This window comes from Toxotes jaculatrix, chromosome 9 (genome assembly GCF_017976425.1).
Source record: "Toxotes jaculatrix isolate fToxJac2 chromosome 9, fToxJac2.pri, whole genome shotgun sequence".
In the NCBI taxonomy this organism is placed as follows: Eukaryota; Metazoa; Chordata; class Actinopteri; family Toxotidae; genus Toxotes; species Toxotes jaculatrix.
The window spans coordinates 6,638,206-6,650,517 of record NC_054402.1 but is presented as its reverse complement, the minus strand read 5'-3'; the positions used below and the strand labels follow the sequence as shown (position 1 = coordinate 6,650,517).

At 40.8% G+C, this 12,312-nt stretch overlaps 1 protein-coding gene across 8 annotated transcripts in view; it reads right to left on the bottom strand.

The window, feature by feature from the left end:
• The window catches only part of LOC121187413 (protein furry homolog), a 43,759-nt gene extending 32,907 nt beyond the window's left edge, over positions 1-10,852 (bottom strand). For 3 of the 8 annotated variants that reach the window (XM_041046628.1, XM_041046631.1, XM_041046629.1), the window contains exons 1-2: positions 10,458-10,851; positions 833-1,032 (exon numbers count right to left, since the gene is read on the bottom strand). In XM_041046628.1, coding sequence (XP_040902562.1) covers positions 833-1,032; positions 10,458-10,674 — 417 coding nt within the window. In that variant the 5' untranslated portion in view covers positions 10,675-10,851. Of the gene's footprint in view, positions 1-832; positions 1,033-1,153; positions 1,283-2,758; positions 3,047-6,389; positions 6,663-10,457 lie in introns of those variants that run through there. The other 5 variants (XM_041046632.1, XM_041046634.1, XM_041046630.1 and 2 more) reach the window with 4 other exon arrangements.
• Positions 10,853-12,312: the final 1,460 nt, after the last annotated feature.

The window sequence follows — 12,312 nt, the reverse complement described above, 5'->3', positions numbered from 1 at the left end:
TTGCTCCCAAGCTGCTTCCTTCTTTGTGATGATGCTGCTTCACACAAAACTACCAGACATCAGCTGACAGCAATTATGACAAGGTAGTTAGCTTCGCCGCTTCTGTGCCTGAGACTCAGCTACATGCCCAAGGCCTTGACAGTAATATATCACTGTAAAGTTTCAATTGTTACGAGTTTCGTTTCATTAGAAGGAGTCAGGCTGCTTATTGTCACAAAAACACATCAGCATATTATAAAAGTATCATAAATCAAGCAACAGGTTTATTGAAGTACTTTTAAACTGTTGTAGAATTGTTAAAGAATCTTCATAATTCTTCCACCAGTGCTTGTAATTCATTGCTGTCAAGCCAGCTACTGAGGGCCAGTCCATCAAGCTTCCCGTCTGTCCTTGTTATAGTGGCTCACAACTAAAATAAGAGTCAGAGTCACAGTATATAAAGGGCCTGCAAACAGGACAAAGCTAAATTCCCCTACACAAAATTATGGTTATATTTTTTAAAAAAAAAGAAAACTTTCCTCAAATCTTTGCTTTTTTCTTACTGCATAATCTAGTACTGTTTTGTGAAATAATTATTCAGATGGAATAATCTGTATTGAACTGTGTAAAACTCAAAAACATGCAACCTTTGACAAATAGTTGTAAGAAGACAGCGCTGTGTATGGAGGAATTACAAGCAAAAAATGTTAGGAAGCAGTGTTACAGAGAACCCATGTCATGATCTCATTTCCCTCTAATAACACCAACGGCCTTTAAACAGACAGCAACAACAACTAATCACCACAAGACACAAAAAGCAATAACCCTCTGGTCTGACTATCTGCAGACTCACCAGCGGCTCAGCCATGATGATGCGGATCTTGCGCTCTGACACGGTGGTGAAATTGGCGAACAAGCTCTTGAGGACGTACTCGCCCGGCTTGCTCTCCGGGTCAATGCTGATGGGCATCATGGCTGGGGGACCCTTTTCTCCCTGAGGACAGCAGACTGGAGGGATGGGGGGTTTATTGTATCCGTTCCCCACTGGCGACGCTGCGGAAACGACACAAAAAGCACAAGATGGGAAACGGTTTTGTTAAGTCAAACATTGCCAATTTGAGCACAAATGAGTGGGACAGGATCAGCCACAGATCTGTTTACGAAGAAGGATCACCGAATAGGGTCTTAGTGAGAAGTTTCCAAACATGGACATAAAGTTCCCAACATGTTGAACATTCCTGAGGGAGACCGTCCAAAGGGCACTGGCTTGCCCTGAGTCTGCTCTTTCTTTCCTATTGCTACGGTGAACAGAACGCATATGGAAATTAAAACACCATGGCCAGCAGCTGGTGTTTTCATTTCGTACCAAAGATGTCATTGCCCTTTGAGGGAAGCAAAAATCTTATGCATGTGACCATCCTTCAGCCAGTGTTATGATGTGGCCCCCGTTTAATTACGGATGGCTTGGCTTAGGCCATAAACTCTGCAAACTAACACACAAGTTAAAATTTACCTCAGTGTTATACTCTGCTGCCTCCAGGCACAAAAGTGCTAAATATAGTAAAGAACTGCATGCAAACATCTCATTAGAACAGTGAAATTTTATTTAGCCTGAGACTCGACAACTCCTAACTGCACGTCCACCGCAGGGACTGCCATAAATCTGATGTGTAAAATAATCAGACATTTCTTTGGAACGGCAGGAATAAACTTACTGCCCTACAATAAAAACCACATTTTCTTCAACTACTGTATTCTGAGTGTGCAAATGTGTGTGTTTGAGTGCACGTAGTAAATGAATCTGACTGGACAGAAATCACATCAGCAGCACTACAGACCACACTTTGTCAGGAACACATTACATCTGTCAAAGTCACACCAGACTTCATGGTCAGATTCTTAATTCTGTTTTCTTTGCTGTTAAATTATGGATGAGAATTGGCCAAAAGTTTAAAATCCCACTTACAAAACTGGTTTGGTTAGAGATTACAAAAAGAAAACACAGTATTTAAAGACACCTCAGCCTTGCTATATATTTGTGCAAAGTGAAACTGCAATTATGAGAGACTTCTCTGAGACTACTATATGAGATGCTCAATGGCTAAACAAATGGGAGTTGAAAAGTTATAAACTAATACTGAATGAATCCACAGTTACTAAAAAAAAAAACGGAGGCGTGTTTTATAGGGGACTACCTATACTTATAATATACTTATTATAATTTTCTTTTAATTTTACTTGATCTGTTCCATTAATCAGTATAGAATAAGCAAGTATACTGTAGGCCTATACATCAAGTTTAAGCACAAGCTTAAAAAATGTTTATCTAGTCAAGTTGTTACAATACAGAAATACAGTCTGTATCAGATAACAGATTAATTTTCATGCAGCTCAAAGGTTGATTTCTATTGAATTACCTAAACTTCTATTGAATTACTCAAACCTATAGCCCCTCTACAGGTTGCTGAAGAAAACCGCAAAGCAAATGCACACAAGTGGCAGGGAATTGAGATTTTACACATCAGCACATATTATGCAGTGAAGAAAAAAGAGTTAACAAAGTTCTAATAAGCATTTTTTAGAAGCTGTAACAGTACATAACTCTGACAAAAGCACACAAGAAAAGCTGGAGAAAAGCTGTGGTACTAGTAAACAAGTCGTCTTCTCCAGGTCTTTCCAGGAAGCATTTGGATGTCTTTCAAGGAATGCCCAGCATGTGTGACGATCTCGTATGGCTTTCAGAACATGCTTCCCTCACTTGTGGCAACTCAGCACCTACCCAGGCCCTTGATGAAGCTGATGACGCTGGCCTTACTCCAGCAAACAGCCGTCCCGTCCATAGTGGGGAAGGAAGATATGGTATCCAGGGTTGTCCTGAATTAAGACAAATGCTCGCTAGTAAAATCCACCAATGTCCATGTCTTGTGTGTCAGCTGGCTCTGTCCTGCTGGGCATAGTTTCCATGGCATAAAGAGCCAACTGCGGGTGTGTTTTTAAAAGTGGGAGTAGTGTTTGGTACAAGACCACGCAATCTCTATATCTCTCTCCCTCTCTCTCTCTCTCTCTCTGAGCTGCTTCTGCTATGGCTTTCTCTAGCCTTGTGACCAACCAGTGCCTTCCAAGAGTGAAGGTCAGGCAGGAATTTTTAGCTGAGCCACAGCACAGTGATGAGGTCCAACATGCTATGGTGGCATAGTTGTGTGACTATATTTATCCCGGGGTACACACTATACTGACAGAGCAGCCCTCCCCTTTCCTCCACCTCTGTGATCCTAAAGCACGAGGCGCAGACCACCAGAGTGTAAACACCATGCTGGATCAGGCACTGCTGAAAGTCAGCAAAATAACTTAAGGCGAGATTCTAAGAAAATTAAAGGCTTATTCAAGCACCATTATCAAAATAAACAGCCTATATATCTGATTTTTAAATGACTCCCCAGCAACAGTGAGTCTGGATGCAAACACATCCTGTTTAACATAATTTTGCTGGGCACAACATGTTCGATAAAATTAAATCAACATCTCATTTAAAAAAAAAAAAAAAACTCCCATGTCAGTGACTTTGACTGGAGATAGGAGGCAAAGAAAGCAACCAGTGTGCATCTGGGCGCTGTGCGACGACTCAGACGCAACATGTGACTCTGCAAACAAGGAGCTTGGGCACAGTGTGCATTACATCATTGCCATGCTGGAAACACCCTGAGCATGGTGGTGCTCCCGGGAGGACAATACAAACAGGCTAACAAGTGTCTCTCTTGCACACACATGCTCAGATATACACACACACAGATATGTATACAAAGACTGCAGTTGCCCATATGCAGTCCACAGAGACTGTCCCACTAAGTAAACAACCACTTTAGCAGCCGTTTGTGAACAGAGTGGGTGGATATTTAGATACCACTGACCTCCTTAACTGAACCAGAAATTCCAATGTCAACATAGACCTTTGGGAGCACTTTGTCCAGCTGCTGGGAGAAACTCTGACAGTGCATTTCTGTGAGAGAGTAGTGGGCAATGCATGCTTTCTAATGCCAAAACATTACTATTTAATACTCAGTTTTTGATATATTATTCTTCCAGACCAGTAATAAAAGGGACACTGTTCTTATGTGCTCTACTAAAGGTCAAAAAACTTTGCGTCATGTAACATAACAAGCAGGAAAATCTTGTCGGCTGGTTTAGGTCATAAAGTTTTAGGTCAAAGGAAACAACCCTGTTAACTACCAGGTGTGCCACACTGACCATTATTTCCATATTAAAATGAAACTGAATAAGTCACTAAAGCTCACATCTCATCTATGACTTCGTAAAAAAAAAAAGAGAAATGCCATGGATACTTTAAAAAATTAACATTTCACTAATAACTGCTAAGTGAGGCTGAACTATTTTTGTTGAAATATTTATCAAAAGAGGACACAACAGCTGGAGCCAATGGAGTAACAACATCCTGACACTAATACATTATCACAAGTTCACAGTTTGAGTCTCTCAAAAAATGGGGAGAGTGAGAGAGTGATTACAGACCTCTGTGTAAAGCAGATTAAAGTGTTGGTCTCAAATTATTGACCATCGGCCCTGTTTTAGCAAGCTGACATCATGCTGGAAACTGCTGCCCGCTGTGAGGGAGAACGTTTCAGGCCATTTATATAAGTCCCTGATAAAACGCCTGCATCTGTCTCTTCCAGCTAAATGGAGGGGATTCGTCTATGCTTGACTCCTGTATTTTTTTTTTGTTACTACTGAAATACTATTTTCAGCTCTGCAAAAGTAGAGCATAGGTATTGCAAAGCATACTCAGTGGACAAAGCTAAAACATGAAAGTGAAATGATTTAAAAAACTTCTGTGTCAACCTTGACACGGAAACTGAATTATAGCAGAAAGAACAGATTATTAATTAGACTGAACATTTCTATATAAGAAGATACAAAAAAAGAGCATAACTGCATTTCATAACAGAAAATAAATAGCAACAAACATGTGTGACTACTCATTAGAGGAGCACTGCTGTGCTCGGCTCACTGCGGCTCATCTCCTGCTCTGATTGGCTGATGGCGGACCGGCCTTCAGGCAATTTGAACACCAGACCTGACGCTGCTGCTACACAATACCAGTTCTGTGCTGCTGGTTGTCACTGTTTTATTAGAGCTGGACAGACTGGCTTATGTGAGACCAGTGTCTAAAGGACCTTGGCTTTGTTTACCTTGTGGTTACAGTGCAAACAGTATCTGATGGACCGCAGATACTATACTGCTGGTTCCAGGCACAAATTCAGACTCATCTGGACCTAGTGTTTTTAGATTACAACAGTATCTATTGTAATCTTGTGATTCATTATATAACAGCTGGTGTAAATGGGAGCAGAGAGATGAGATCAGGAAATCGCATATTTAATAAAAATGTTAAATGCAGAGCCATGGGTCACTGCTGATACAGTACAGTGACTGCCTGTGCCTTTATCAGCAAAGTGATCCATTGTGAGGATTATGCAACATCATCAGGAGATGGCTCAGTGTTGAGAATGTAGACAGGGACAGCATGTTCTGAGGTATCTCTTTACATTCAGATCCAATAGATATATACAAGCTACCACACCGCCTGAGAAGTGCAGCTGACTTGCAACTATTTCTCACTTTAGATTTTAAGCATTGTTTGGTCAGATACTGCTTTAGTTACTGAGTTATATTTGGGTTTAGGGGGGAATCTATATTACAAGTGCTTAATCTCCTGCCTTTTCTTCCTTTTGCGTTAGCAGCCATCCTGCAGGCCACTCATATAAAACAGACATGCCATGATCAGAAGCAGGAAGGCATGCCACCCTAGCCTCATGGACCCTATGGAAGGCAGTGGAGCTGTTCACTCTGGATAGGACATGCAACCAAGCTGAACCTCCACTAATCCTATTACTGTGTCCTTGCACTTAATAAGAGCTGTTTAGACTCTGTCAGAGACTCACAGACTAAAGTAAAACAAGGCATGCATCCAGAGAGAAGCAGCAGAAATGAAATGCTGAATCACCATCAGCATAACTTTTAGTAAGTGATGTTGTACAGAAGTCCTGTGTGTCTCTGTATAATGAGCAGCCTCTTACAGATCACTGCTAGAAACATGGAGTTATGTATCTGGCTGTTGCTATGAGATAAGTGAAAACCTTTTTGAAGTGTTGTTATCTGTTTCTAAATGTACTATGCCTACAAGTTTGTAGCAACTGGCATGCTGACAAAATAAAACTGCAAACAGCTCAGTGTGCAGCAAGCAACAGCATGTCCCTGTCATGGACCACAAGAGGAACAAAAGACTATAAAGTCAGATTCCTGGTAGAGCTGCAGCCTCAGTCAGTCAGTCAGCTCTGTCAGCAGAGCACAACAACCACAGCAACAACAACAACAAGACACAAACTGCTACTCACTGCCGCTCCACGATTTCAGCAGGGATTTAATGCTGATTTCAAAGAAGCCTGAGTCTTGCTGGCTGGCCATGGCTGCAGCTTCCTGTGGAGTGTCCCCCCTCTAGCTGTGGTTTCCCTCCAGTAGCAGCAGCAGCAGCAGCAGCAGCTCAGCTGGGACCAGCAGGTAGTGCCTGCTGTCACCTCTCTGTGACGCACACAATGCTGTGCTGACGAGATCCTGAGAAAACACACTAGCACTGCTTTACCCCTCCTCTGGTGTCCTGTCCTTGGCTATCAGCCCTTTCTCTCCTTCCACTCTCTCTCAACATCTCTCTCTCTCTCTCTCTCTCTCTCTCTCTCTCTCTCTCTCTAAAGCTGTGGCAGGCAGTGGGCGGCAATGCAAGCTCCCTTTAAATAACTGCGCGGAGGCTGAGAGTGCAGGAAGCAATCCTCTTAGTGGAACGCAGTTAATAATAACTACTGTTTGTCTGCGTGCACGGCCTGATAATGATGACAGCGCTGGGCTTGTGCGTCTATCTGGGAGCATCTGACCTGCCACCACCACTGACAAAGCAGATAGAGACTGTGGGAAGTATGACACGTTACAGGGAACATCTGGGAGAGAAGTGGAAAGATGAAGACACTGAAATGATCAGTAAGCAGAAGGGATTAACTGCACACAGGGGATCTGCATGGGAGCAGGGGCTGACTGTTGGCTTTTAACCCTTTTACTTCCTCATAGCACCAACCTTAAACTGCTGTCAAATAAAAAAAGTTAGTCATTGACATTGCCCATCCCCTTAGTTTTTCACACATCATTATTTCTGTTTACAACTATCAGTTTTTTTTTACTACATTAGCCAATATTTTATGTTTAAATTATGGAGAAAGGGGTCTATCAAAAGCTCACAGAACCCAACATGACATCTTCAACTTGCTTATTTTGTTTTGTTTTGTCTTATCTTTAAGTATTCAGTTTACTTTTATATGAAACAGAGAAAAGATATAGATCTTTTTATTATCAGAAATAGCAGAATGTCCTTAATGAATAATCGGTCAAATAAGTAACAAAATACTTTAATTATTTATCAAATATTTTGTTTGCAGACAGCAATAAATCAGAATGGGGGCAAAAAACACATCTAGATCTGTATTATATGCCTGAAATAAAGCTCTGTACAGTAAGCACACGAATAGGACTTCCCTTTTTGTCTTTTCAGTGGATGAGATTAAATTCCTTTTACCACAGTCAAAGTAAAATGAAATAAAAATAAGCGTTCCTACTGTTTTCCTGAATATGTAACAATTAAATCCAATCGTCACAACATTTTGCTGTGTAAAAAGCAGATGCATGACTTTAACCATATGGACTATAAAACAGATCCTCCAATCCCCCTTCCTCTACTGGCCCTCCGCGCTCTTAGTATAATCCTATCAGAACTCTGTCTGTCCATCAAGCGACAGCAACTTGACCTTCATTACATAATACACTCTGTGATGGAGAAGCCATTGCTGTTTGCAGTGTTTAGTAAACACACATTTCAGAGGCTCAGGTGTCGTGACTACACCCAAGACAGTGCTACCTGGCAGTTCCTGTGTTGATGTGGGGCCTGTAGTCATACAGGACATTTCTGTTTAGTGCACTGTAACACATATACAGTATGTGTGTGTATATTCCCGTCCTCCTTCCCACAGCAGTGGCTTTGTTTTTATTTTGGGAGCAATGAATGACCCACCTTGAACAAAAGTGCTGTTGTGACTTATGCCGTCATTTAACTTGTTACGCTTCAGGCACTGTCGTTCATTTTGTCACGCCATAAAAAATTAACACTCCAGGGACTGGAGTCAGAGAGCTCTCCTTTTTTTTTTAAATACATGAAGAACATGACTGGTGGCAATGTTCTGCTGGTTATGTCACAACAACGCAACAATTAGTGTTAAACAGTGTAGTTAAGAATAAACTGAAGACCAAACATCTTTGGCGGTGCAGTGAAAGAGCATTATGTGGCTCGGCCATGAGGCAGAAACTGCTACTGTGGATGTTACATTAAGAAAGCAGCTCTGTGAGGTTAGAATTCACACGGTGATGAGATATTTTGAGAAAATCTCACACTCATATTACAACAATTCACACAAATCCATATTTCATTATAAGTATTGCTGACTTCATCTGTGGTTTCTTTTTCTTAATAAAATAAAGAGAGTAAAAAGCTACACAGGTAGTTGACAAACATTATAGCTTCTTCAGTTTTTGCCTAATGTATAAAACTTCAGATGTTGCCCTGTCAGCAATCATGTCCTCACACTAAAGTAACCACCAGGGAGTCAGAATAAGCACAATACAATAAGTCAATATGAGCATTTTACAGTAACTCAGTTTGTATGGTATCATTCACAGGATTAGAGCACAAGCTCCACAATCGGCTCTCTGTGTAAGTTTACAGTATTCTAATTCTGCGTCTGTTTTTTCACATGATGAGAAGTTGAGCAAAGAGACTCTGTTCTTACATATGATCTGGGCATCCTCAGAAAGAAATCTTTCAGCTATTACTCCTATTTGCAGACAAAATGTGCTTCAGATCTGTACAAAAATGAACACAAACAGCGATAAGGAATCTGATAGACTAATCAGAGCCAATTTGACTAATTATGGACAATTGCTTGGCCTGTTATGGTCCCAGCCAGACACGTCATTAGTGAAAACAGAGATCAGCCCAAATGGATTCTTTAAACACTGAACAAACACAGTTCACTTCCCTGACTTATCCATCAGCTATAATCTGGTCAGCCTGACTTGTCCAGTAAGAGGCCCTCTGAAGGGCAAACGGTTATGTAATCCCCTAGTAGAATAATTTTAAATTTTTTTCAGCAAGGCTCAGACTTCAGTTAAATTCTGAAAAGACAAAATACCAAAAAACACTGACCACACTGGTTACTTTTTTGGTACTAAAATATAAAAATCAATCCATGTTGTGAGTCTAAAATCACACAATGCAGCAGAAACTATGTAAATCTACAGTTTTATTATGTGTACTTTCAGACCTAGGATCATTTTTTTGGTGTCAGTTCTATGAAACTTTGTAAATATTTAAATAAATCTAAACTGTCAAAGCATATCAAAAGAACATATGTAATGGATATGCCAGAGAAGATAACATGATGTTTGCATCACATTGCATCATAACAACCAGGAGTGTGATAAAAATATCAGACCTAATAACACTGAAGAAACTTAAGTAGTGTTTATGGTATAACACCTTATCTGGATATCTCTAAACTTGTCAGTGTAACTGCTGCCAAACATTTAGACATAAAGCACACACGGTTTGCTGGCACACTGCTCCAATAACACTCTCATAATTACTAAGTTTGTAGGTTTGTTTATCATCAGCTTCACCGTCAGATGTGTTCAGTCTCAAAGCAACGCATGTACAAAGACAAATAAATCAGAAACACACTGCTAATGACAAAAATTATTGGAAGCGTTTTTCTTTCATTAGGCTTTAGGTAGGCGGAAGCTCTGACACATTAAGCACTTATTAAAATCATTATCAAGCTCTGATGAAGGTGAGGAATGTGAGGTATGTCTGTCTAGTTCAGCCATCTTTGTGATTATCAAGCTCAAACCCTTGACTCCCTCCTACTCTTACACTCTGCCCATGGCGCCCCTCATTTCTTCATCTTCTTCTCTTTCCTGCTCACATATTTTGGTCTTTAATGCTATCGTTCATTTCAAGTCATCGCTGTTTCCTTGTTGCTCTTTTTTTAACGACATAAGGAGTATGGACATTTTGGAAAGTGAAACCAGATACAAAGCTAATTTGTGACACTGAGCTCAACTACATAACATTCAAAATTTTGCAATGTACTCTTCCACTGTCTGAGTCCATAACTAACAAGCCGTCAGATTCCTGTGTAACTATGACAAATACAATGGGAAGGTGAGGCATTTCACAAAGTGATGGTAGTAGTAGCTGAAATGCTGTTATTGCCTCTGCACCATGTTTCAAAAAATCACATTTCTCCCAGATTAAAAACAGAATTCTTGAGCTGATTACCACAGCTTCACAGTATCCAGGCAGTACCTACTTTCAAGAATGGTGGGCCTCTTCTTGTGGCGCATCTTTTTAAACTTCCCTCTGAAGTCCCTGGGTGGGAATGGATCCAGAGGTAAGCTGGCAATACGCCCCAGGACAACTTCATCCAGTCCCTCAGAGCAATCCGTCTCACTCTCAGCTATGTCTCTCACAGAACTCTCGTCTAAAGACATGTTGGATGGCAGGGAGCCCACAGCTACTTCTATCATTCTTCCAAAGGAGTCATTTGAAGCTGTGCCAGGTTTTCCCCTCTCTTTTTTTAGGGCAGTGTTTAAATTTTCTCTTCCCTTTCCTTCCTTACCAACTTCGTTCTCTTGGTCAGGCAACAAATTTCTGCTGTGCAGAGATGCAGCCAGAGCTGTCAGCTTCGGTCTGCTAATGTGTTTTAACCCCTGCACTTGTCAGGGCAGTTCAGCAAGTTACAGTAACATTCATGAATTGGTTAGGTATTGGATTACTTGGAGCCTCCCCTTTTTCAGCAAAAAGGCAAGAAGCAGAGAAGAGAGGGGCAGTCATAACTAAAGAGGGAGGGAGAGGGAAAGAAGGGCTGCTCTGACAGCTACAACATCCCCACCTACTGTATACCCACGAGGCACTCCTAAATAAATATCCTGTATTTGTCTTGGAGTCTACACATCAAAGTCTAAACAGACATGTCTTGCCTCTGGCAGTGTTAATGAGACGCAAAGTAATTTCTTGAGTAATCATGTACTCATTACCAGTGCAAGAATGCTGAGAATATGAGAACGTTTAAAAGTTGTTCAACAAGCCTTCTTCATTTTCTGAGGTGTCTGACAAAGAAACAGATCCTCCGCATGCTGCAGAAAACTTAAGTGCTAACTGGTTCCATAAGTTACGTAAACAACATCTCCACATTCCCAGCACTTTCTTCTGTATCCAGTCCTCTGTGTTGAGGCCTGTCTTCTCTCTTCATTATTTCCTGGCGTTTATGTCTGGCGTCATTGAGGAAATGAGTGAAAGGTGTGAAACCATCAAGTAATAAGTGCGACGTAAATCCAGAGGAACATTCACACAGCTTGCAGCTAATGCTCTATTCAGTCTTTTTCAACCACTGAAGTGAACACTAACTGGACACACCTACCACATGAACCAGTTTTTCCTAGTCTGACCTACATCAGCAATACAAACACCCTGTGTATGTACATGAAGTGGAGGCGTTTTCTGTTTTAGGAAAAAAAACACAGATAGAACGTGGAACAAAAAGCCTATATGCTCCTTTTTTCAATCAATTGTTTTTTCAAGGAGATATGTTGACATACAAAGATATTAAACATCACCTAAGCATAAGTAACTTCATGCCTGACTGAACATACAGGGCTGAACTATAGCCCTAGCTGCACGTCAGAGAGCCCCTGGCAACAAGTTTTTCCTGAGTCTTATGAGTCCAGCAGTAATTTCACTCTTCATTCACCTGTCAAAGAAAAAGGTAGCCTAAAGAAAACAGTTTCAGTGGAATGCTTCTGCAGCAGCACACTTGAGAAAACTGTCAGAAAAAAAACAAAAACAAAACAAACACAAAGTACATTCATCATGTTTCGACCCCTCCTGCAGAGTAATGGAGTCTGAATTACAATTACGTACGAGCCTCCTGACCTACTTAAAAGCGTCCTTCAGGACAAGAATCATCATGTTGTCATAATAAATAACAAGCAAAGCAAAGACATGTCTTCAAAACATCTAAAGATATGCTTTCTGTTCTGGGGCTGAAAATACCTGATCCCAAGTCAGTAGACCAACAGTAGGAAAAACTTAATAATTAAAAACATGTACACACACATATGGATCCTCCAAAACACAAACAACTCTGACTGACATCAAAATCTTCA